The sequence below is a fragment of the Myiozetetes cayanensis genome, unplaced genomic scaffold (assembly GCF_022539395.1).
Source record: "Myiozetetes cayanensis isolate MyiCay16 unplaced genomic scaffold, myiCay2020 scf21, whole genome shotgun sequence".
NCBI lineage: Eukaryota > Metazoa > Chordata > Aves > Passeriformes > Tyrannidae > Myiozetetes > Myiozetetes cayanensis.
The window spans coordinates 10,891,435-10,919,202 of NW_026087423.1; the positions used below are offsets into that span (position 1 = coordinate 10,891,435).

General features: G+C 41.1%; 1 protein-coding gene across 1 annotated transcript in view; it reads right to left on the reverse strand.

Moving 5' to 3' along the window:
• The window catches only part of TMEM132D (transmembrane protein 132D), a 218,906-nt gene extending 192,063 nt beyond the window's left edge, over positions 1-26,843 (reverse strand). Inside the window, exon 1 of the mRNA XM_050318695.1 lies at positions 25,987-26,843. Within this exon, the coding sequence (XP_050174652.1) occupies positions 25,987-26,065 (79 nt within the window). The 5' untranslated portion in view covers positions 26,066-26,843. The remainder of the gene's footprint in view (positions 1-25,986) is intronic.
• Positions 26,844-27,768: the final 925 nt, after the last annotated feature.

Below are 27,768 nucleotides of genomic sequence, written 5' to 3' on the forward strand. Positions count from 1 at the left end.
CAGACACGACAGTAATCACTATGCATAGAGAGTGTGCTCCAGAAATCCAGAGTAGAAAGACATAACAAGAAAAGAATGAAAAATACCCATGCAAATGAAAAGAAGCTTTTATTCTCCCCCCCTCAAAAAGGGATGATATTTTTGCAGTTTTTATAGCACTTGGAGAGCTGAAGTTGCACCAGGGTTTATGGATAAACTGAATGGAAAAATTCTGGAAACCCAAGGTGTGTCCTCCAACATGTACGAGCAGAAACATGCTGCACAATGACTCTGAAGTTGCATGTGCATCACACAGGCAGCAACACCAAAAAACCACAAATACCTGCAGTGTTCTTCCCACCCCCCCCCAGACACTGATTTGCACAGGTTGAAATGAATCCCTAAGCATTCAGTTAAAGGAGAACAAATTAGCCAGCTTACCTTTAATACTCAGAAGCACCACAGCTCTTCTGCAACCCTGCCCCTTCCTCCAAAAACTTCTCCCCTAACTTTCTGCACACCCTTAGAACGGAGAGAGCCCATGCTGCTGTTCACAGCTCTCACACACAAATCTGGGCTGACAGACTGTTAGCCAGAACTCCCACTCCTCTTCTAATTCCTTCTCAAAATCTCCCATTTCTTTTTTGCTAATATTCCTATACCCTCTCCCAGTCATTTGTAACTGTGCATGTTTCATTCCAGCTTCCTGCTGTTAGAGAAAATGCCTTATCTATGTTTGCAAAGCACAGTATGAGTTAACAGTATTATATATAGAGCTAATAACAGTTAATATTTACCCAGCAGAGCACAAGCTCAGATAAAACATTCGATTTTAGAGAGGTCCTGCTATTTTACCAGAATCCCACTGGGTTGGCTCGAGGGCCAACGTGCCAGCAAATTGGCCCAAGATCTTAATGTGAGCAAGTGGTTTGGCCAAGGGGAAATCCCTGACTACTCCCAGCTTTGGGGATGATGGTTATCCCCCACAGGATACAGAAATAGGTGTACAGGACTGTGGTGGGTTGACTGTGACCAGCTGCCAAACACCCACCCAGCCACTCTCTCAGTTCCTCTCCTCAACAGGATGGGGGAAAAAATAAGATGAAAAAGCTCATGGATTAAGATAAAGACAGGAAGGTCATTCACTCATTACCATCTCCAGCAAGGAAGACTCGAGGTGGGGAAAAATAATTTAATTTTTGGCAATTAAAATAGATTTGGATAGTGAGAAACAGAGACAAATTAAAACAATACCTTTCCTCCTCCCTTTTTTTTTCCAGGCACAATGTCACATCTTCATTCATACAAGCAAGTTTCTGTGTTTCTACTTTCCCCTTCATAAGCTCTAACATCATCCAGGTGGATACTGAAGTGTTCAGTCTTGGTGACTATGGGAAACATTTTATATCAAAGTTAATCTTATTAATTCACTTCTCTCCTATTTTCTCCTCAAAAGGTAATGGTACTGCTGTTAAGAGTAGAGGATAATTTCTATCTGTTCAAGGATACAAGAAAAAAAAGGAAAAAAAGATACAGTATTGCATGAGACAGAGTTATCCATCAAAGAAAACAAACAGAAAAATTACTTTTTGTGTGGAGCTTCTACATACCTCTTCAACACTGCATTTTTTGACTGAGCCTTATAATCTTTCAAAGGAAATACAGATTTGTGGTGAGGTTTACTCCACAGTACCTATGTATGATAATAACACACATCGAAGGAGACTGGGTAAGTTGCCTCAATATTTTAGATTAAATAAAGAAAAGCATGGCAGGCACTGGAACAGCTTAGATATCACTTCTCCAGCCGTGCCTTGCCATGGAGAAAGATGTCTTTTAAGACAAAGGTACTCCAAGGCAAAATATGTTCATTGCAAAAACGCTGTACAGCTCATCTGCAGTCAGTCATCCATCAGCTCTGGCTCAGCAACCCTTTTCTCAGAGGGAAAACTGGAGCTGGAGTTAGAAAAAAACCTGAGGTTTTATAAATTCTCTTTTTTCGTAACCTCGGAAGAAATAGGCACCAAGAGGATAAAAAAATTTGTCCCCATCTTGTCATAAAATGATTTTGCATTGTTAGAAAGGCTCAGAAATGCTGGTGGAATCAAGAAACGAGCCTGAAGTGAGAGCTCCAGTGAGTGAAACACTGCACTTGTAAGGCTGCATGTAAAATGCATGTCGACAGCGGGATTTGGGTGTTACATTGCTTGTTTTTTTGCAGGCAGACTGGCATCTCACTGGGAACTTGTGGAGGGAGAGAAGGAGATATGCAAAAGATGTGATATCTAGGTCTCTGTTCTCCCATAGCTTACTTGGGAGTCATGCAGCTTTACTCTTCTCTGCATCAGAGGCAGAAGAATGATCTAAATGCAGATAAAGATCCCATCCAGGGAAGCAGCAGAAGGTAAAATATTAGAGTAAAGTCCTCAGCATAACTGCAGAGATTTTGTTGACTTTACCAGCAGCAGAGCATTCTAAAAATACTGGGAAGCTCCATTAGTAGAGCCTGAGAAAGAAATACAAACTTGGAGTAAATATATCTGTACTGTCTGTAATTTCAACTTTACAGCTGCCTTTCACATGTTTTCTTGTCTACACAGACCAGAAATAAAGTCCATAACTAAACAGCATAATCTGACTCAGTATTCTTAGAATACCCCTTATTTAAGGATGCTGAAGGCATTTTAATAAATATTGTTCCAACAAACTTTGCAGAAAAATAAATAACAAGGAGTTAAACTGACACCATAGATTTTCATTGCCCTGCTTGAATTTCTCCTTCCACCCAAAACATCAAAGAAAGAAAAAACAATAACAGAACAAAACCAAAGCAAATGCAGCTCTTTCAGGCTGCACTTGCAGGCTTAAGAGTTAATACATCTCATAACTGTAGTCTCAGCCTGTTTCTCTGGTGTCTCAGAAAGAAGTGATTGCAATAACTTGCACAGAAATATTATGGGCTTCATTTTATTTGTCTTTAGCCATAAACCTTAAAGACTCAAATGTGTTCAGGGATCCCTCCACAACCACAGAAATGTGAAGCTTTTGTAATAAATGAAAGTTGGGTTCATAGCTAAATCCTCAGAACTTCTCAAACGCCCCGAGACTGATTAATCTACCACAGCAATCCTTCCCAACACAGAATATAACCATCCTTTTGATCTTACCTATTGGTGTTAATGCACATCTTCACTCACAAAGCTGAGTCCTCCTCCCACTCAAGTCCATGGCAAACCTTCAATGGAAACAGAAGCAAATCTGCACAGCCACAGACTTTCAGAACCCAGGACAGAGTCTGCTCGTGCCTCCTGCACCTCAATCAGTGCAAACTCATATCTGAGTGAGAAAGATCATCATCTACCATTCCTCACAGATCAGATCACTGATCCATAAATTTACTCCTAACACTTGGCCTGGTAGTGAAGACTCAGCAGGAAAGAGTCCATTCAACAGCCAAACTTACAAAATTCTTAAGAAAGAATTGTCTCTTTGCTTTGTGTAATCAATTCCTTGACCGCTACAGAAGGATATCCTGGGTGAAAACACACTCCCAGACTGTAATGATTATGCTAATCTAGAGAAGAGAAAAGATGTGTTGTGTATTAATCAAAGTCAGGAGCTCAGTTTCTCGCTGTTCTTGGACTAAGTGATCAATAATACAGCAACACTCACTTGCTACAAGTACAGAAGGGCTCTACTAGGAATTTACATTTATCTTGTGCTTGTGAAAAAAATGCAACTAATGAAGGTTCATCGTACAAGAACGTTAAAGAGAGCATTTTAGGGAAATGTGAGAGAAATTTGTGAGAAGGTTCAGAGTAGACAGTCAAACTGGTCTCTCTGGAGTATCACACACTAAAAAACCACAAGAGCTGGCTGCATGATGCATTTCAAATCCCAAATTACTAAGAATATGGTGTTAACAAACCCCTGTGACTTACTATGTACACAAACCCAAGATGAAAAAGTGAATATAAACCAAAATGAAACAAAAGGAGAAGGGCTGACTATCAAAGACAGCACTCCTCCTAAAGCATGATGCCTGACTTGGCTTAAGAGTCTTTTTCTCTTCACAAAATTAATTTCAAACTCCAGATTCCTAACATGGCTTTCCAATACCGTTTCTTGGATTATTTAAGTTACCCCACAGATTTCTGCTACAGAAAGCTTTGCCCTGTGCTCAGCTCCCATCAGGCTGTTCCCAGAAAAGACAGTCACATACTGATTTGAATTATGCTGTCAAAGGGACAGTGAGGTAACCACAGACAGATGGGATTTAGTAATGGTCTCCAGGCTGTGTCTGTGTGGTATAACAGAGAGAATTCATAAAAGTTGGGGAGAAATCCCAGCAACTTGTAAAGCCAACCAAAAAAAAAAAGAAGGAAACACTGAAACTTTCTTCTGCTGGAACCGATTTCAAAACAGTTGCACCAAGAGTAAGTAAATTTTCAGCTGCTGATTTCAGTCTAAATGAAAAAAAAAAAAAAAAGAGGACTTTCCTGTAAAATCACTTTCTAGATAATTCAAAACATGAGGCCAATGAAAGGTATTGTGGAATTTACTATTTCCCTGTGTATCACTGGAGGCCCTGCTGTGTCTCATCTCTCAGCTACTTCTCAGTCCCTGAAAGGCACAGGACACTTAATCTTCATCCTGCTTGTCACACAGGAGGATCCCATCCTAGCACAGACAGGAAAGATTTACAATACTTTATGACTTGCTATGTAGGTTAATAGCTCATTTTGCCTCCCCCTGTACATTTGACTCCCATTAGTACTAATAACTCATAAGATAGAGACAAATGCCTTCCAAAAATGTGGATGAGTTATCATCTCCCAAAGCCTCTTTTGTTAGCAGTAAATCTGAGTGTATTTTTTTCCTGACACAGCGTACAGAGATCAATAAGTATTATACTCTAATCAGCAGGTAATAAGAGTTACACAGCCAGCCTTGTAAATAGAGCAATTAACAAACTAATTAAAGGAACCATTAATAAATCCATCTGTATTGATTTCAACTTTTCTTAAGAGTAAGGAAATCATAGAAAAGAAAATCCTGCTTTGAACACTGTGCCAGCTTGCAGGGCAGGTGAGCAAACAGCAGAAAATGAACTGCCTTGTCATGAGCCATCTGCATTTTAAACTGCTTGTTACCTGGTACAGGCAGCTAGTTCATGTGTTGGCACACTTCCTGAAAAACTGTTTTTAAAATATTTGCTTTTTTTTAATGATTCATAAATATATCATCTCACCTAAGTTATTTTCCCCCAAATAGGAATTTCAAGTCCTTTTTTTTTTTTTTTTTTTGATACATCAAAAAGGTGAAAACTTAAAACAAGGAACTCAAATGCAAAGTTTTCTTACGGTAATTTTTAAAGTCAGATGCAAAACAAATACCAGTTTTTAAAGAAAGAACCTACAAAGTCTTGCAATATTAGGGAAAAAAAATCAAGGAAAGCACATGTATCAAATATATGTGCTGTGAAAGTAGAAATGACTCTGATTAGAAAGTTTCTCCTCCTGTTAAAATCAAAAGGGATAAATTCTGTTTCCTGTTAAAGCAAAGTAAATCCATAGTAATCCCCCAGAAACTGCTCCACTGTTACATCAAGGTAACAAGAAGCTGAATTTAGTCAGGGCTCTTGAAAACCAGATTAGAATTAAGCTCCACAAGTGCTACCTGCACACACAGAGCAGCCCATTTTCATAAAAGTTCGTCACGTTTTACTCAGCAGAGGACGATGACAAGGGCTGAAATGAAGTGTAGTGTTAATAAAACTTTGGGAGCGTCTGGTTCATTAAACACTCACAGAATGCCCTGGTGCACTGGGGGGTGAGAGCAGACTGTGGCACAGATTGGAACATTAAACCTGGACACCATTCAATTTTTGGATTTAGGCAAATCAAAAGCATATGCAGAATTAATTTTTTAAAGGCTCTTCCCTTTTATCCTCTCGTTTACGTCACAGTGTGAGGCATCAATTCTAGAGAATTTGTCTTTTACCATGTGTAAGTGGTCTGTGACTTCACAGAAAACTTGGAATATTTTGTCCTATTAGTTAAACATGAAACACACCACCTGCAAGTGAGAAAGTCAAATAAAATTTACAGTTCAGAGAGTCAAACACCAAAAGCTTTGGGAAAGGCTAATTTAATACATCTCACATACAATAACAGACTCTACAGTAACCCAAAACACTTTTTTTCCCCTCTCAAGACATAAAAGAGCCAATTGCCCAGGCTCAGAATTAAACATCTGTTTCACAAAACAGAGATATTAACCTCCAAGTTTTTTTATGAACCAATAAAATTCAGTCATTCACCACTACTCAGTAACAGTTGTTTTCTCCATTACCCAAATTGCTACAGCCAATTCCTCAGCTTCAACCACTGCTGTGACTGAATTTTGAATTCAGTATTGTGTGGGCTGTTATTAGTACAGGGATACAGCTGCTTCTTTTAATAATACAATATATTTATTTAAAAATGTTTTGCTGCTGTTTGTGTTATTGGATACAGAGATGAAACTAAGTTCTTAGGCATGACAGAATCAAGTATAGTATTGGGAACAAACAGAACTGGGAGCTTTATATTCTGGAAAACACTCAAATCATGTTTCCTTATTAATCACGGAGCTTTTAAATGGTATAGCGATTTATTCAGTTGTTTTAATTCTTATCCTTCCTTAGCACATACAAACCAGTCACAAGGAAAACAGGGAGCAGTCCCAAACCATGCCTTCTATTCCTTGAAGTAAACCTTCACAATTTTGGAAATAAAACCTACATTCCATACTGACTGGAGTTCAGTCAGGCTCTTCAGCAGTGAAAAGAACAGTGCATTTCCTAAGAGAAGGCAAATTCTGAAACTCTCCTCATTTGAGAATATTAAGAATAAAAGCCTGTGAAAAAGGAAACACATAATATTCAGATAAATAATGCTTTCCCCGGAGCTTTAACTAAGCACAGCACCTTAGCTGATATTTTTGCTGGTTGCCAAGCTGTCCATACAAATAGAGATTTGACAGTAAAAAACCACATATTTGGCTTCTCAGCCTCTCAGGGATTACGTGAACAGAGATTTGCACCAAAATGCCAAAGAACACCAGCACTGGAAGCTGTTCTGCAGTGTTAGTGGGGCAATCCTAAGCCACACATTTGAACAGGATTTCCCTGGCCTAAGTTTGTACTGTGGAGTTCAGGGTGAATTTTGAAGCCTGATAACCTTCTGCAAATGAGAAGCTGGAAAGTCTGGAATGACTCTTAAACCATCAAAATTAATCTACACAACTCTCAAAGCAGGAACAGCATTTTTCTTCTCCAAAGGGTCAAGGATTAATTCCATATCAAAACACATAATTCTTCAGTTTCTTGATGAAATTCACAATATAGTAGAGCTTCTCAAAAAATATGTCTGGCATTTCTAAAATTGTGCCCATAATATAGTGAAACAAGCATTATGTTAGCTATCCCTAAACATATCTCTGCACCTTTTTATAATGGCCAGTCTTCGCGAGCGAAGATCCGGGGAAGGTTTTTCCACCTTCCAGCCTGCGCATTGGATTTTTTAGGTGAGACACAGTGTGCGCGGAACTGAGCCCACCCTTTAATCCTAAGGTTCATCTGCCGGGGCCAAGCGAGCTTGGACGGTGGCAGCGAGGTCCTTAGGACGTAGGTGGGTTGCCTTTAAGGCTAACGAGCCCCACCTGCCCGGGAGTGGCCCTGACCGGGAATCGAACCCGGGTCTCCGCGGTGACAGCGCGGCGCCTTTACCACTAGACCACCAGGGGCTCCAGGCAACTGCAAAGTGAGTCCAAATCAGCTTCTCAAAAGTATGGAAGAATTAATAAGTCCTTAAACTAGATGCACATTCCAGAAAGCAAAACTGCAGGAAAGCTGTTTAACCCAACAGAGAGAAATGAAATAGAAGCACAGTATCCGGCCAAAATATGAACTTTGATCAGGAAAAAAATACAGAACAGGCCTCCAGAAAGTCTGTGTATTTTAACAGGATCATTAGATGGTTTTCTCCTCAAATTTTCCTAAGCAAAGTTATCAAAAGGTTAGAATTCAAGGCCAAATTCCCTTGAGAAGAATAATACATCTACCAAAATAGCTGCAAACACATCCCATGGATTAAAGGTTATATAAAAAGCCAAAGGGTCAGAAATACCTCTCTTCCTCCTATCCCTCCACAATATATCTAATTAGATTGAATGCCTTTTTATTTTGTTCAGTGCAGAGAATTTCTGAAATCCCAGTTTAATCAAGCCTGAGCCCTACTACTCCTCTGAGGCACCATTTTCTTCAAAGCCATAAACTTCAGCCAAGGTTGTGTTAATTTTACACTCTTTTCCCCCTTCCTTGAATTAATAATAACAAAAATCTGATAGTATTCCAGTGTCTCACCTATGCTTTATTAAGACACTTAATTTTTTATTTCTTTAAATATTCTCTTTTATGCTAAGATCTCTATCATATGTCACATAAAAAAAAAGACATATAAAGTCCTATTTGTTAGTGCCACAGAAAGGCTTGGACAGGAGCTGATTTTGATGCATTAAAAGGGCACCAGTCCTGTGCACTAAAGATATCCCTAACCTAACACAGAAGGACCCTTATCAAGGCAAAACAGGACCTGTCTAACTGAAAACCAGAAAAATTCAAACTGGAAAGTGTGTGCTTTTAATTACCAAGGTGATAATCAAGAGGAACACGCTCTGCCTTTTTCAAGGTGACCACAACAAGGACTACACTCCTTTTTAAATGTGCAATATTCAGTACAAAGCTAAAACAATGAATAAAGGTATGATTACATGTTTGACATTATAAATGGAGAGACTAGAGGGCCTTATAGGCTCTTCTGTCTGTAAAAACAGTAAAGACATGAATTTGCTTACTGGCTCTAAGAGCTTAGCTCTGGAAAACATCACGTACCTGCATGTGACATGGGCAGGAAAACAAGCCAGGAATCTAACAAACCCACATCCAGACACATTAATACACTGTGAGGAGGCTAGGAAGTTGTTGTTATAATTTAAAACCAGTAGCTAAATCCATCTATTTCCCACTTTTTTTTTTTTTTCTGCTCCTCCCTTCCCCTTCCCAGATAAATAAATAAAGCAGAGGTCTTTGTCATGGTAACTATGGAGTTACTTAGACAAGCAGCCTCCCAAGGAGAATTGCCTCTGAACAAGATACCCACTAGATATTCCAAGGGAAGTCACAAGGGAAATAAATATTGAATTACTCTGATGTTTTAACTAGTATCTCAGTAGCCAACGTCTCTGGAATCACATAAAATCAGCTCACCTGGCTGCACCTTGTAAGAACACATGGGAAAAACAGCAGCCTGTAAACTTCTTAATAATTGAAAAAAATTTTTTTTTTCCCCTAAAGAATGGAAGTTTGTTCTGCTTGGAAATGCTCTGCATTAACATCAGCTGGGGCCACAACCTGTGGAAAGTGGATATTGTGATATCACCCAGCTCTTAAGCGATGTAAGAACTTAATTTTAGGAAGCAGATACGGACTGTTCTGTGTAAAGAGGAGGAATGAAAGCTTCATTTGGGGATGATAAAAAACTGTCTTGCAAGATAGCACTCCTTTGTGCAGTCCTGGGGAGAGGAGAATGCAGTTCAACTCTGGGATCAATGGAAATCTTAAGAGCAATCCAATCGATGTGAATCTCTTTGGGAAGGACATCAGGACGTGCTGATGCTCAGCTGCCGGAGGAAAAGGATGGACTGGTTTGGCAGAGCTGCTGCTTCCCCCCCACCCCCCAGAAATTTCTAATCCTCTAATCCAATTTTAGCCTTCTGATACTAAACTCCTGCTGCAGACAGGACTACCACCATATTTCCTAGGATTTTTTCTATGTAATCTCATCCACATCACTATTAGGAGGTATTTCTTCCATTTCAGGATAAGCGTAACACCTGGTATTTCTTTTGCTTTGAGGACATTAAAGGAATATAAATTTATTCTGGTTTTTTTGGTTTTTGTGTGTGTGTTTGTGTGTGTGTGTTTAATTTTAGAAATCTCAAGTGTGGTGCCAAGCTAAGGGTATGAAGGAACCTGTAGTGCTCCACAAGAATCATTAAATACAGGCAAAAAGAATATTAGTGGAAGTAGCTTTTGTCATACCATGGACAATACACAGATTTGGCTTTATTTTTACCCACTCCAAATCAGTTTCCAAGAACAATGGGAAGTAGTAGTCTTGGTCATACAGGAGTCAATGAATTAATTTGAAGAGCTAAAATTTTATCTCACATATTGCACTCTGTATAAAAAACCCCATGAAAATAGCACCTGTCTTTAGAAAGTCATTGGAAGACATCAGGAAAGCTGCCAAAACCTTCGGAGTGTCGTCAGACACTTTAAGATTACAGGAGGCTGTTATGATTAGGAAAGGTTTGGGTGAGGGATTGGAGAAGTGAAAGGACCTGCCTGTTGTAGAAGAGTTCTGTCATTGATTCAAGTCTTTCAACAAAACCCAGACTTGGTTCTAACATATAAAAACGTGGTAACTGTAAAACTGGTTCAGGGTAGTTTTAAAGCAATGTTAAGTTTATATCGTGGACCTGAGGAGTTTGGAGTGAATCATGAACTTTAAAATATTTGGACTGATCTCACAGATTTCACATTTCAAGACAAAGGAATTCTACCAGTAGAATTCAATATATACAGTGGAACAGAAACTCTGGACTCATCCATTTCATCAGTTTCTGTTGTAATATTAATAATTCTTAACACCACATCGGCATCCTTAAATTCCAGCCAAGATTCTATCTCTGAGCTTGGAGCATTTTGGTACTTCAGCTGAAAACCAAATGCTTCTAAAAATCTATCTCTCTCTATACAGGGAAGAAATATAATCTCCAGGCAGATGTATTCATGCAATTTTGTTATCTTAAAACCAAGAAAATAATCAACCAAGATAAGAACATTCATGCCTCACATGTACACTAAATACCACATGCTTCCATGCTTTATTTCAGCTATGCGGAAACAAAAGACATTTTAATTAAAAAGAAGGCAGCTACCACAAGCCAGAACTAGAAAGCTAAAAGCCTTAAGCAGTTCTTTTGAGGACTTCACAATGTCTGACTATTCCAATCTATTAGCTATCCCTCTGCCCGTAGAGATCATGATTAGCCGGTAAACTTGCCCTTTCAATTCACTCAAAGCTTCAATCTATTCCATCTGTGCTCCCTGAACTTTTCATTTGCAATAGGTTCAGGGTAATTCAGAGCAGCCAGGGAGGCTGACAAGCTCTGCCTTTCTTTCACATCCTCAAGGCTACATGCTGACATCTTAAAATGACTTCAGAAATAAATACAATATCACTGCTTTCACACAACAAACTCATTTCTTTGAATTCCATTAAAGGAAGCACACAGGTGTAATTAGGCACTGGACCATGACTCAAACAGCCATTTGCCCCCTGTGCTGCTCTAACCATTCCACTGTGATAAAATGAAACACTCCTATGAACTTGCAGACTCTGACCCAAAAGCTGGACGCGTTAAGAATCAAGACGGACATAATTTTAAAAAATTAGGGGGAAAAAAGTAACTCTGATACAGATTAGGAGGTATTTCTAAGAGTCCTTTCCTCCTACTGCACACAAACGAACAGCAGTGGTACCTGTGAGAGGTTTACAATTCCCAGATGGATTTGTGTGCTGGTGTGTAATCCTGGTGGTGGAGGAGGAGGAACACAAATATCTGATGAGCCATTCAGAGCCACCAGTTTAGTCACAGCACAGGTTTACCGTGACAATAAGGAAGGAAAGAAACAAGTGACTAAGAACTGGGGATTGTCTGGGCGACAGGCAGATGTGGGAGATCTCATACAGTTATGGTCTGTAATGCTTAGCACAGAACTGAAAGCCAAAGAGAGAATGCTGGGCTGGCCCAGATCCATGATTAGGAAGGAGGGATGCTCAGCTTTTTGGGAATGGTTGTAGCAGCAGCCATTGGCGATGTCTGGAAGTGACCACAGTGACAGGGGCAAGGGAATAACATCCAAACCTCTTCCTGGGAACTCCTGTGTCTTCCATCTTCATGATGGAAGCCTCTTGTCATCGCTGCTACAGAATTCAGCTACTCAGAATTAGTTTGTCTGGATTAAGAATGAAAAGATCAGTTCTGAAATCTTTCAAGTCACTCAACAAATGCTCAGCACACAGGTCCACTTCAGGCTGGAGTATTGTAGCTGCATCCAAAAGTATAAAGTGCAGTGACCACCACATTATCAAAAACAGTGGGAGGCCTTCCCTCCCCTTCAAAAATTTCAACCAAACCATGAAAAGGAATTTACTGAGAAAGAACTGGGACTCCTGGTATTTGTTACATAAAATTATCTAACTTTCAGGGCTTTACTTTGTTTACCATTAAAATTACTACAATACTTTTAAATAAAAAGGGTGTCTGTTTTGTAGCTGGAGTGGGATGTTACTTTGACAAGGCTTATCAGTAATTATAAACATACCATGTATCACAGTCAAAATTTTTTCCATTTTGTTGGGTTTCTATGACTGAACAACACCTGAGTTTCTATGATTTTTTCTACAAGAGAATGAGAAGTCCTGGGAACAGATTACTGGACATACAGTTTCATATTACAAAAAGAAAATGTAATTGCAGGCTACAGAGGCACACACTCAGCCCTTTTTCATCTTAGATCCCGTGAGTGTGTGGTCCAAGGGTGAGATTATTCACAGTCCCATATCTGTTGGAAAGCTTTTCTTTTTGGTGGCTTAGTTTTCCATCAGATCAAGGAGCTGAACCACCTCAGTAGGGAACTGCAGTATTGTTGGAGCTGGTGTCTGAAAAAAAAAAAAACCAAAAAAACAACCTATATAAATAAAAAAAAATATATTAGTTCTCAGCTGGCTCAGTGAGCTCCCTGTATGGCTCATTACTCACCTGCATAAGTGCCAATGGCATTGCAGCAGCCCCAACTTAGTCCACTGAGCAGCAGCACCACCCATGCTCATTTTCAGATCAGATTCAGCCCAGTAAAGAATTATTACAATTTTTTTTTTATCCTGACTGGTTAGAGCTTACAGGCTCTGAACACAATTCAACACACAAAATACAGGAAAGCACCACTGTTCAACTGCTGCACTAGCACTACACCTGTAAAACTCCTTTTTTTTTGACTTCCAGGAAAGGTCTGTCGTAACTGTTTTCTACAGACAAATAATAAAAGTTCTGCCCATTGTTCCTGTGAAGTTAGACCTTGGCTCCAAAGACTTGCTGTTCCTTGCTGTGTTTTCACAGCACTTACCACAGTTTTCACTGCACTACTCTGTCATTCCATTATTTCTTTCCCTGAAGTCGCGTGGTATCTGTAGTGCCACATAATGCCTCATTTCTCTGTTGCCAGGGCAGAAGGCAAGTTCTATTGTGAATCTGTGCAATCTCCTTCCACTGAGAAGGAAACAAAAAACTTTTCAGCATCCCCCTTTGCCAGCAGGTCAAGGACGGACACTGAGGGTACTTGCTAAGTGTGAGAGCTTCCATTATGCAAAAGAAAAGAATGCTGAGAAAAAAATCTTTGCTACCAGAAAAAAAAAAAAAAAAGAGGTGAGAACTAAGAAGGTTGCATGAATATGAGAATATTTTACTGCAAAATCAAAAGGAGTTATTTTCAACCACTCAGTGTGAATGTGAAGAAGTAACTGAGCATCAGTTGTTTTGATTTTCCTTTCAGGTGGGTGAAATGAAGTAAATACCACTTCACATGAGATCATTATGAAAATAAGCAAAACTCTATCTTGGCTGCTGTGATGTGAATTTACCGTGAGCAAAATTAAGATTTATTTATCCCACGAAAATTTATGGTAGTTTAATATTTGTTTTGGTCTGAAATTAAAGTATAGAAGGGATTGTGTTCCTCTTAGTTCAAATTGCTTTAATGAATGTGAGAGCAGTTCTGCAGTTTGGTAGAACAGAAGTTTTATAGGGTAAAATCACATATATGTGCAACTTTCCTGGGGGCTATGCTATAGGAATGTGTGAGGGGCACTGAGGGAGTGAGACCTCCTGGGATTGTTCTGGTGGGAGGCATTGGCTGAGCACACCCTGTCTGCCTGGAGCAGGAATCAGATACTCTGATTTTCTTTAATATGTGCCCCTCACAGTCCCATTCTTCACTCTCAGTTCTCACTCTGCAGAGCAGTAGCACAGAACAGAATACAGAGCTCGATCTTTATTTCTTCCTCTTGTCTTCCAAATTTCATAAATTTCCTCTTGCTTGCCCTCAATCTTAATTTTCTGGGCTCCCAGCCTGGATTCCCAATTATTTTCTGATAACTCCTATAGGTCAATACTACAAGTTCAATGTCATCTCTAAATTTAAGATTGTATATAGGCTGTTCTCCTCCATGATTCTTCCTGTTCATCCTGTTGCTAAAAACAAGAGCTGGACCTGCAATTGGAAGAAAAACAGTAATGGTACTGACCTAAAATAAGGAGGGAAAAGAAAGTGCCAGAACTATGGAAGGATTCACTTGCTGAGTGTCTGAGAGAAACATTTATTCAGTCACTGGAGAAGAAAATGAAGAGGTACTGGAAAGCAACATTTGCTAAGGACCTCTCAGATTTAGACTAGAGTGAACACAATACATCAGCTATTCCTAAGACAGATGTCAAAGGAGCACAAAAGATGACTGGAACTGCCACAATAATTCCATAGGCTCCAGATGAGATTTTGATAGTGCCTGTTGGTAAGAAGAAGAGAAAACAAGTGTGAGAATGTGTGGTTTCTCTGACAAATGGATCGAACTGGCAGCAAAGCTCTGCAGCCAGTCAAAGACCATGCCCAAGGAGCTGAGGGAGTGGTGCAGTGTCACCACACTTGTGAAGACTAGGAGAGCTGCTCTCCTCAGGTGGAAAACAAAAATGAGAATGTACTTACTAGGAAAAAAAAATTTAAAAAAAAGTCCTGTGACACCAATTAACATCCTGCAATACTCTCTGTTCTTGGGGGGGAATTTTTCTTCATCCCTTGATCTTCACGGTCTCTCAGCAACTCTCCAGACAGAAGTTGTAGGCCACAAAGATCTAAGGTTTGGTAGAGCTTTTTACCTGAGAAATGATCACATGACCTACTGCAACAGCCAAAATCCTCCCAGGTCTGTGAATGCTCCCCCTGCACCCAAAGGCAGTGACCATCAGGACATCCCCGTGAGGGATCTGCAGTTTGGAACTCGCTGTTCCCCATTTAGGCTGCCAAAGCCCAGATTTGTTAGCACTGCAAATCTGCTGCCAAATTTCTGAAGCTGCTGAAAGGAGAAGAGCTGAAAAGAATCTCTTCATGAACCCATCCTTTTTGTTATTATTGATGCAATTTGATTATTTGACGAGAACCTATAATGCATACCAAGACATTCTGAGCACCAAGACTATAAATACTGTGACAAAGGTCTGCTATATATAGTCTTCTCCACTTACAAGCATTTCTCTTTTTTCAGGGTCTGATCCAAACCATATGCATAATTCTGATAGGAATAGATGAAAGGAGCATATGACTGCATAGAAATAGAAAGAAAACAAACAAATAAATGCTTCAACAGTGATTATTGTACCATTACTCTGATCTATTGCTGGTGAGATAAAGAGGCTAAATAAAAAGGCAAGAAAAGGCACAGTTGATGCTGATGACATGTGTTTTAAACTACTGCAGTTGAAACAACAGGGAACATTTTCAGCACTATCCAAAGTTATGATAGGACAAAGGGGGAGAAAAAGGTAACAGCAGCAGTAAACACCTGTGTAAGGATCACAGATCTTAAGTATTTACTGTACTTAGCATCACACAAATGAATAATTAACAAAAGCAAAGAGAAAGGAGCACTGATACCACTCAAAATATCAGCCTGATGGATAGCATCTGGGAAATACCACCTTAATTGCCAAGGGAATTCATAGTGATACTTGCTTCATACTTCTTCTAAGCTGAAATTGGATCCATTAAATCCAGTCTGAATTCTGGACCTCAAGAAGATGGGGGAATTCAAAAGAGAGCAAATTATCTTTATTGAACAAAAGGTTCCAAAGCTACTGACTGCTGTGAGTTGGTCTTTTCTATGGAGGCTTTGCACATCTTACAACACACTGAAAAGCTGCCTTAGCCTCCTGATCCCTTCACTCAAAACGCCACAGCAGCAGGAAGATTGTTTTTCCATGGACCTGAGCAACAGTTATTCTCAAATAAACAGGCACTTAGAGGTTCAAATATCTTCTACTGGCTCCCTGCACAGATCTACAAGGCAGGACTGTGACTGTACAAGGCACAGAGAAGGCAAAAGAAACGCTTCAGATGGAAACCCTCACCTCAGCTGGAGGTCAAATTCCACATAACTTAGAAAAAAAGAGCTTAAAAGACTAAAGGGTAGGATTGTGTCTGATTCTCTGTGTGTTCATATCAAGTTAGCTCAGAAGTTCAGAGGAATCTGTTTATTTTGACTCTTTCAATTTTCACATCCCGTCAATAACAGAAGGGACCAGCCAAGAGTTCCTTTCACCATTTCATCACCACCACTACCCACTATGTTCACAGGAAGGAGCTTAAAATAAACCCCAAAGACTTTAAGGGGCAAAGAGGAATGAAATATTTCTCAGATCTGTACCATCTGCCAAAAAAAATCCCTGTTTTTTCATCATAAGTGTTTTGTTGCATTGTTAACACAGGTACAGAAAATATTTTTCTTTAATAGTTTATTGACGTGGATTATAACAGCAAGAAATACAAAACCATCTTTATGGCATCTTCTTACAAAGAGGTTTTTATGTTCCCTTATTCATGTCACTGTTTGGAGAGGCTTAGATAGCTTATTAATTGTAACATCAGGGGATGGGATTTACTCAGTCTCTAAGAAAATCTTAATCACAGAGTTGTTTTCATTATATCTTTATTTTTTCCCTCACCCTGCTCTTCTTTTCCACTCTTACAGGGCTCTGAGCTGTTCATGTCGTCCAGTGATCAGGGCAATCAGGATGGCACGTTCCAATTTCTAACTCAGACGCCACTAATTAGTTACTTTAATGTGGCAAAATGCACATTCTGATCTGAGAAGAGGGGCAGATGCTGCACAAACAGCAAGTAAAACAGATCCTGCCCTGAACAACCTGTATTCTGAGTGGACAAGACAGTTTGAAAAGGAAAGGGAAAGCAGGGAACTGGAGTGATTTTTCAAAGGTTACAGAAAGCCAGTGGCTGCCCTGACTCCTAAATCACCAACATGAACCACCACATTCCCCTGCTTTCATAAAGACGAGAACCCTCAACAAGGCAAAATGATTGCATTTTCTGTAAAAGGATAATGATACCTGACTTTAAAAAAAAGGGACAGAAAATAATGCTTTATAAGGTCATTTAAAAAAAAAATAAACTAGTACTATTAGAACACCATTCCAGGCTATCAGTCATTTTCCTATTTCAAAGCCTATCAAATAGAGATATTTCTGCCTCCACAAAATATCAAAAGGTATGTAATCCTCAGTTTTGTTGGAGAAGCCAATGTTCACGGATAGCTTTTCTGAGGAGATTTTGTTTATTTTTAAAAACACAGAGCATGCTGTCAGGGCTGTAGTACAGGCTGGCTCAGTGGAAACCCATTAAAACCACTTTACTGGGCAGATGGTGTCAAAGAGTCAGAAGTATATAACAGAATCCCACTGTGCACAAGTGTTCAGTATGCAAGAAATCATCTCGTATCAGACAACTGCTGCAGGGGACACAGTCAACCACAAAGGATAGAGCAGAGCACAGCTAAAGTCATGATAGGCTTGTAACTGTTTGCCCAATAACATGGAAAAATACATGGAATAAGAGAACCTGAACTGATAAACCAGAGGGGAACCAGGGGAGATCTATGCAGAGCACCACACCAAGCTTTAAAAAGCAATACACCTGCTTTTATTGTTATATTCACTGAAGGTGTAACCACTCCCTGTCATTAAGAAGGATAGCACAACTCAGATAGGCTAAAATAAGAGCTGAAAATTGCCCACTCATTTTTGGACCCCCATCTTTCCCATCATGTTTGCTGAGCAGTTGGCATTTCAGTAGGATTTCTGCAAATGGGCACAAAGAAACTCATCAGAAACATCTGGGAACAGCAACCTTACCACAACAGTTTAGATTTCAGTCCTGTATCAGATGTGCACTAGCACACCAGCAGATTATAAGACACTCCTTTTGCATATATCCCTATTCCATTCTCTTCTACAGAAGTTAGGCCAGGTTCTTCTAGTGTTTTCATTTGGCTGTTTAATTCTGTAGGTGAGCGTAACACCTCAAAAGCACCTAACTCGGAGTTAAACAGATCCTAAACAGAATAGACAGAGTGAAAAATGGTTTAAGTGGGACAGATTAGTGAAAACTCTGAAAGTATTCATTCTGAGCTGCCTGAATTGTAACCAAGGGTGGTAAAAAACTTCCACTGTGTGTGCTCTTCCTTCCTCTGCTGGGCAGAATCAGGACTGCTCAGTTCTGCCCCAAGCCCTGACCACATAAAAATACTCTTCTTCAGCTGAAGAGCTACAGACTTGTGAACCTGAGCAAGCCAGATCCTATTTTTATTTCTGAAAACAAGGTAAGGATGACAGGAGTGTCGCTGCAGGTACAGGGTGTTTCTACAGACTTATCACACTGGGAAGTTCTGCAGAGCTGAATAGTTCCTTCAACAGTAGCCCAAAACACAATCTACAGGAACAACATCAAGACATCCTTTATGCCAGGAGAAGCCAACAATACACCCTGTTTGGAAGGGTGGTAGTAGGAAAGCAAAGAGTAAGGTAGGAAGTTAAATACAGGAATGTACCATGCATAGACAAGGAAATGACCTACCCAGTGTGTACCACCAAATTAAAATTAACCAAGCAAGGCTGATTACTTGAAGATGGAGGTGCAAAACTCTGAAGGATAAATACAGGTGTTTCAGCTACAGGCACATGCAAATCACCACTATTTTCTTTTCTTGAAGACGAGTAGAATGAGTCACCATGGCTCAGCAGAAAATGGAGGATACAATTATGTGCTCATCCAGAATCTTTGATAAGTGAGTGGATTGAAGACTAAGTGGTATTGTTTCCTTTCCTATATTGTGGATTGGATTAACATTCAGAGACACTACTGACTAGTTCTCTCTGCCAACTTTGGGTTCCCCCTCTTGCACAATGAATTTACATAATGTATATATTGAAGACATAAATCTACACTTTTAAAAATATCAGTAAAAAGCAAGTGACATTGAAGGCCAACAAAATTCAAGGTTCTGAGGCCATTTAGCAACAGATGAGACTAAACTCTCTGACTTGGAGGATTTTTTTTTAGCATGCAAGACGTGCAGACTCATCTGTGTGATTATCTGGACATCTGCCTTGCTCCTCAGCAAGAGCTCTGCAGACTGTCTGCTCAACAGTCTGCCTACCCTGAAAGCAAATAGATCAAAAGGCATGTAGAGCATCCTGGTTCAGCCAGAGAGGACACTTCTCCTGTTGCTCCTTAGTCTGTCTTGTAGAGCTGTAAACCCCAAAGTCTGAAGAGTATGTTGACATCTTTCCACGCTTCTGCTCGGGGCGCTCGTTATTATTACCCCTGCTGCTTTCTTATACATAACTCATTTATTTTGTTCTTTTTTTTATAGGATCTACAGTGTTCACATTCCTTCTCACATTTTACAGTCTACTGGCCATTTTCAGATGTGGTTCTGCTCTGCTTGCTAACCATCACCACAGCAAATCAACCTCTTACCCAAACCATCCTGCCAGTGCTGTGACAAAAGTCCTCATTCCCAAATAAAAACCCAAATAGCTAAACAAACCAAATCAATTCAAAGCAACTTTAGAAACAGAGCTAGATGGGCCTACGAGAAAGTGACTACAGGAGGAGGGAACAGGCCTTTTATTTTGTGAATTTGGGAAAACGTGGCACCAACATCAGCGAATCCACTACTGACCCTTTGCACCTTATCTGTGCAAGAACCAAAACTGTGCGTTTTGCTGAGCGACTTTCAGGGGGACAATTGCCTGCAATACAGAAAACTCCCTCGAGAAACCTTTCTGGAAACCTTGATTTAAAAAAAAAAAAAAAAAAAAAACAAAAAACCCACCAAAAAAAACCAACAAAAAAATCAAACAAAAACCAAACCAAACCAAAAAACAAATGAACCACAAGAGTGAGGGTGTAAGAACAAATAAACATCACTGTGAGTACACAGGAAGCCTTTTAGGAAGTTAATTGACCCTACAGTGCAGGTGCCATTGACTGGCAGGCTACTTCTGTGTTGCTTCACTGAACCACTACTCACTGTTGATTTAAGTGAACCTGTGCTGCAGTGGATTAGGAACACTCACACCAGCAGCAACTGTGTCTGAAGTACTGAGGCAATACCAAACAGTTCAGAGCAACACTTAAATTACTCCAATTAGTCTCACTGCAGTGGCTTTTCTCAACCCTTTTAAGGGAAAGGGCCATTCTAACTTTTTGAAAGACATCCAGACCATCTTAGGCAGTGTCCTGGTTTTGGTATTGTCACAAAGGCCTTTGTTTACAAGCAAACACGAACTGGGATGCACTCTGAAAGCAGCCTTGTTACTTCCATTTCCTCCCCTTGGTTTTTTCTAGCTTGCACGCATAAGGTTTCTGGCACTGGTTTCACAACACTGCTCAGATGTTCTATGAATCACCACTGGTGTGTGGGCTACAGGCTGAAAAATACCACTCCAGAAAACTCTGTCTACACCCTGAATTAAAGCCCGCTAAAGGCAGCGGCACCCTGACTCTAATGGGCTCTGCATCACCCCCACTGAGGATCAACAGAGGGACAGAACACCTCATTTCACAGAGCTGGAGGTTATATCATCATCCTCTGGGCAGGGCTAGTTCGAGTCACACCACTGAAATGGAAAGTGGAAGTTTGCACAGACACCAAGCAGGCTGTTGTTTGGAAGATGAAGAGTTTCAGTCCCTTATTAGCTCTGGGGGGGCCATCAGGATAACACCTGACACTGGAATTAAGTCCATTCAATGACAGCAGAAACCAAGGACTTGAAGAAGCCAATCCTCATCCTACAGTTAAATGTCCCCCCCACGGAGGAGGGTGAAGTAGCCTAACACCCTCTAATATGTACTTTACAATCATAATAATTATTGTCATCCACATGTCTCGGAACTGTTTAAAATCCACTTCATTTTGAACTGCCCTTAATAAGGCAGCAGGCAATACTACAAAGACTGGTGAAAATCAAGTAATTTAATGTAACACTTTATAAACCAAACCCGTGGTGAACCTCAGCTGCCTCTTGGGCTTCTCTGCATATCAATCTGTCTGGAGTCATGTTTATGCATCCCAGGACCTGTGATAGAGTGCCACCAGACTTGGCATCCACAACCACCTCAGGAGGTTGATTTAATGTGAATGCAGCATGAAAAATCAGATTATCTTTTGATTCTCTCTTTTATTAAATAAGACTGATCTTTATTGAATAAAGCTGCTTTTATTAATGTCTAAAACACTGGTTGGTGTCGCAGGGCCTGCCAGTCCTATGGAACTAATAAAAGAAAAGACAGAAGTAAAAAATAAGAACATTACAGGGAAATATTAGAAACCAAATCACATTAAGCCAGTATTGCAGCTGACAAATAAAACACGGGTCTAGCTGCAGAATTTTTTAGTTTAGTCTGAATTTATTACTTTTACTGAAAGAAATGAGGCTTTTCCCACAAGTGCACTGGGTCAAGAAACACCATGAGCAAAACAAGTTCAAGCTAGTTTTCCCTTCCCTTGTATAATGTCTCAAACGACTCTAAGTTCAAAGTAGCTGGGACAAAGCACCAAAACTTTGGTTTTAAGGGAACAGCTTGAAGCTTGAGCTAGAAAGATTTAATTTCTTTTTGGGGTTTTATGAAAACTTTCTGCATTTCTGCACATAAGCAAAGCTTACAATAAAAACTCCCAGTGATCACAGCTGTAGTTTATGCTCATCTGAAAGCAGCATGCAGTATTTTCCATACATATCAATTGCACAGTTGGAGCAACAGATGCCTGTGATGAGTCTGTCCACAATATCAGCACTGTTACTTTGAGAAAAAGAATGTGCCCCTCCTCATCACAGTCAAAACTTGTCAACATGAACTGAAATTCAACCCTGAACTCCTGTCTAGTCACCACCAAGAAGGTGGTGCAACTCACAAAGATATAACACAATAAAATCACAAGCGAAGTGCAATGTGAACAGAATGACATCTTCTGATAAGAAGTATCATCATGGAATCAGTAAAATTGCAAAAAAACACTTGTCCGTAATGAGATAAAAAAAAGTCTCGAAGATTCAGTGGAAATCAAGAGGGTTCAAAGAATGCTGCAACATGGATAATTCCAATGGAAACAGAAGAAATAGCAATTTAAAGCCAAACAGCCAAATATTTCTCTCCTACAATGTAACCAGAACTAAACACTTGGGGGATTGATTTATTTGTTTCCCCACACTCACTTTCCTATAGTGGCAGGGCATTGTCATCACTGTACATGTGTTATCCACACCTCTACCTATGGGAACACTCTCTGGGGATACAAGGAAATCCTTCCTAACACAGTTGCCAAGCCTCCATTTCTAGAAAAGTGAGAGAAAAAGAAAATCAAACCAGCAGCTCAGCTGCCTGAGGTGTCATTAGAGAGTGACCTGCAGGAAGATTGCAGCCCTGGGTGACAGAGAAGAGCACAAAAAGCTCAGCAGAACACAGGCAGAAAAAAAAAATCACTGAATATTCACTTGTTTTGTTACCGTCAACTGAGACCTGAAATTTGAAATTAAACTGATTTTTATCTGACAACAAACATTTGTAATAAAAAAGGCTCCTCAATCTTTAGTCTCACAACATACATCCTAAAATTGTTTGGCATCCTACAGCAGATGCTGGTTTCCTTCTAGACTTAAGCCAAGCATGGAACCTGGAATTCAAGTAAAGTACTGAAGTTTTTACTTTGCTCCAGTGAAGCTGATGGGTTTCCCCTTAAACAAGGCAACAGCATGTCCACATTACTTGTGCCTGTTCTATCAGTCTGTGTTCTCATTAGCATCACCTGGACTTGGTTATTTTTTAACTGAAGACTTCTGAAGAATTTCTTCTCGCACTGATATCAAACAGCAAAATGCCAAAGGGACTGAGGGTGAGCACTGCCTCCCTGGGACTGGCTCAAGAAAACTTCTAGTTGAAGGCAAAGATGTGAAATGCAACTGGCCCCATAACTACAGTTAAGAGACCCTTGTAACCTCTGCCCTTACTCACACATACACAGTTAGACTGGCAGCACATTAAAACACGTGGATTGTATCATCGCTGACAAATTGTTCTGGTTGGAACTGTAAGCTCCTTATTGAAAACAACATTTCATTTCTCAGGCTGGAGCTCTGCATTTACAAGATAAAAGCAAAGCAAAACCACAGTAGTGTTCTCAAATCTTCAGCATTATTACCTGAAAGATTTGGAAACTGTGCAGTAAAAGGTGTGTTGCCATGGATCTGAGTAATCAGCAACAGCCCTATACACAATAGACAGCTGATTGCTGTTGCATGTTAAAAGCTTTTATATCTCTTCAGCAAAACTTTGTCATCATGTCATAAATGAGAGAGTTTTTCTATTAGCAACAGAAGGGCACCAAAGAAACAAAGTAATCATGCCTAATTTTTTAATTTTTTTTTTTTTTTTGATGTTCATCTGACTATGTGGAGCGGGGTGGGAATCAAACCTTTTACACTGTCAAGTTTATACAGTAAATCTCCAGAACACTCTGGTCTTTCCTAAGGCACAGCAGTGCAGATGGAGTCTGCTGCCAAAGAAAAAACAGACAATGGCACTGAAGACAGATATCTGTGTTAGTGAACAGCAGACTCCTGACAATCACACAGCAGTAGTACCTTGGATATCTGAAATGCAAAGCAAATAGCACAGCTAATACCAGGAAATCTGATGGGATCTCATGGGTCTGGTTTCATAGGATCACAGAACTCCTTAGGTTGGAAAAGCCCTCTGAGATCATTGAGTCCAACCATTCCTCCAGCACTGCCAAACCCACCACTAACCCATGGCCCCAGGCACCACATCCCCACTCCTTTTTAATTCCTCCAGGGATGGTGACTCCACCACTGCCCTGGGCAGCCTGTTCCAGTGCTTGGCAACCATATGGTGAAGCAATTTTTCCTAATATCCTACCTAAACCTCCCCTGGCACAACTTGTTTCAAGACATATCATGTTCAATGAGATTTCACAGTCATAATACACAGAAAAATCTTCTCAGTTTTTATAGCATTTTATATCATATCCATCTAAGAGACTTCCTTTCCAAGTCCAGTTTTCTGCCCACATACATCTTTCAAAAGAGATGCAACATTTAAGAATAAAATCACATATTAATGTTATAACTGCTGAGTTGGCAATAAAAGAAACACTGTACTCTCTAAGACTGAAATGCCACTTATACCCCAATCCTAAAGTGAGCTGCTGCCTCAGTCAAACACTATATTAATGCAATGTTAAAGCAGCAAACTGAAACACAGCAAAAAATAGAGGGGGTGAAGAAGTTAATATTCTTACTGTACTGTTAGCCTATCCAAAGTACTGATATTGCTTGTAATAAAATACATAATTTACAAGCTAGCTGGGAAATCAAAAGCTACTGGTGTGCAATGACAATGAGCAATCTCTTGAAAAGACTCTGACTTCTAATCCCTGCTGCTAATGCATTTCCAATTGCAGCTTCAGAACAGTCCTTATGTGGGCACTGCGTTTAGGGAACATTTGAGAAGACTTATAATTTTGCTCCACTCTTTCTTTACCTCTTCTAAGGAAAAAAGGAGGATAAGTGAATTTGGTACAGAGAACAACAATAGATGTAGACAGCTGTATAGTTTGCCTTCTGTCAGTAAATTTGGTTGTGGATACAAACTAATTAGTAAAAATAACTCAATAACGAGGAAAAGTGCTGATCTCTGGAAGTGTAAGAAGGTGTTAAGAATAACTAATACCTTTTTAATAGGGTTTTTAATAGGGGTGTTTCTAAGAAGGACTCTTTATCAGCATGTTTGCAAAATCACAGAGTAAATGCTTATGCTATTATTCCTCTCTGAAGACTAAACCACGTGAGAACTTCAATTTTGTTTTGCTGCCAAGATATAGCTGCTGATGCACGATATCTGCTCAGTAGAAACCTGTATTTCTCCTAATTTGTATTCCACAGGGATTATCAGAATTACCTAAATTAAGTATGGCAAGAATGCATTCACTTTTTGGCTGAAGCTATCGATGAAAACTTTTAAGTTCAGAGGAAGCTTTAAATGCACACAAAAATATGTGCATTGTCCATGGGCTGCTGTTCTGATTCTCACTGCAAACACGCTCGAGGGCAATGAGAAGGTATCACTGAGTCGTCTAAGTCATGCTGTCAGGACATCCAAACTCTATTTAGCATGCAGAATGTCAGACACCTGCTTCAGGATCCCATCAGAGCTTTTAAATGTTCCAGTAAGTAGGTATTTCTCTGGTCCAGTAAAACACTGCCAGCCAGTCTGAGAGACAGGATTTTTAATTTGAAAAACGACACAGGAGATAAGAGTGGGGCAGCCAACTCCACCAGCATGTACCTCTGGAGACTTCAAATTCCCAGATAACCCTTTGTAATCCAAAGATGAGTTACCAGCTAAGCTCAGCAGCAGCATCTACTACATGATCAAAAGTACAACAGGGAGGTAACAAATGCCTCAGTAAATGGGCAGACTGTTTGTCACAGTCGACCAAGAAAAAATCCTGCCACTCAGGGTTTCCCCTCGCATCGTCTGTGGTTTTGACTAGCACATGACTCCCCCTAAGTCTTTCAGTCATGGATTGTGGGTATCAACATTCAAGGCATTGCAGACAGGAGGGACACAGTCTGGGTATGGAAAATAAAAAACAAGATGCAGTGAAAGAGAGGGAAGAGACTGAGACTTACCTTTGGAAAAAACTGCTGCCAGGCTCAAGAGGAGAGGTGACAACAGATGCCCCATATTGCTAATCCCAGAAGCGCACATCCTAGGGTTTGTGGAGCAGTTAGGGCTCAGTTTCACACACTTTGTAATCAAAATAAAAATCGGTCAGCTGGAGAGGCTACATTTTCAGAAAAGGTCATCTGGAAAGCGCAAAAGGCATTTCCTTCGGAGAGACGACTTACTTCTTCAGCTTTAACCCTCCCCCTCCCTCCCTCCTATCTTCAAGACAATGATGCTGCGAAAGAAAACTCCTCTCAGTAAATAAAGAGGAATCAGTACTGATTAAAATCTCAGCCCGGAGCCTCAGCAGCCCCCTGCCCCAGCACTCCCCCGGAGCCGGCAGGGCCGGGGCTGGGCAGGGGCTGTGCGGCTCCTCGGGAGGGACCGCTCCCGCTCCTGCCCCGCCGCCGGGATGCGCTTCACAGAGCCAGCGCCCGCATCCCGGCGGAAAAACACGTCGGCTCCCCGGGCGTCACCAAAGTTTTCCTTCAGGTGATGCTGATCAGCCCTGAAATCATCCAGAGGCGCGGAGGCAGGGTTTGGTGGTGTTGCGCGCTTTTTTGCTTGCTTGCTTGCTTTTCTTTCTTTCTTTCCTTTTTTTTTTTTTTTTTTAAGTTCTCCTCATTGACTTGTTTGACTCGCCGCGAGCGAGGGAGGGGGCGAGCGCGGCTCCCCCGCGAAGGTCATCGCCCCCGATGCTCTGAGAGCCCCCGGGGCCGGCGGCGGCCGGAGGGCATCATCTCCCGCCCCAGCCGGCGCCCGCCTCCTCCGGCCCCGGCACATCCTCCGCCGCCGCTCACGGGGACGCGGAACCTGCGCCGGGAGACGCCGCGGGAAGGAAAAAAATTAACAAAAAAAAAAAAGAAAAAGGAGGGAAACAAATAAATAAATAAGCGCCGAGCCAAGCCCCGCCTCACCCCGAGCGGCCCGGCAGCCCCAATCCCCGGGCGGCGGGCGCGGAGCGAGGGAGGAGCGGGGCGGGGCGGGGATGCCCGGACCGGCCCCTTCCCTTCCCGGCGCCTTCGCTCGCTCCTTTCGGTCTCCCCGGCGCTCCCAGGGGCCGGTGCCCGGCGCTGGTTCTCCCTCCAGGGCAGGGCAGAGGCGGTTCCGAGGGTGCGGGCGGGGAGCGCATCCCTGCGGCGCCGGTCCCTGGGGACGCAGCTGCAGTTCCAGCAGCAGCATCCCCCGAGCTGCTCACAGGGATGCCCAAGGGCTGGCACAAGCCTCGCCGCTGCCGGCATCCCAGCGAACCGCGTCCCTGCGGGCTGCCCGAGGGCGATGCACACTGGCATGTGTGCGCTGCTGCACGTGGCGAGGGTTTGGCTCCTTCCCTCATCCCAATTTATCGTGTGTTCGGCTCTCCCCGTGCCGCTGGAACAGCCCTGAGCCAAACCAAGTGTGGTGCAAGCCGGAATGAGGAAATAATGTGAAGGCTGAGCGGTGAAATGCTTCCTACATATTGCAAAAACAGCAGGGAAAATGCCTGCGTTTGGTCTAAAAAGTGTTCATATGTGCTGGGGGAAAATAACCAGCCTCAGGTTTTCCATTACAGAGGGTATCAATACTAACCCAACCATTTGGTCAAGCTTAATGACAAGATTTATACTATCCTTGGCAGATAGAATCACAACAAAATGCAATTTACCACAGCCCAAACAAAACAAAACAAGTAGCTATAAGAACTTACAGTAATGTTGTTTCTTCATGGAACACATGTTTGGGAGCAATAACAACATTCACTTCTA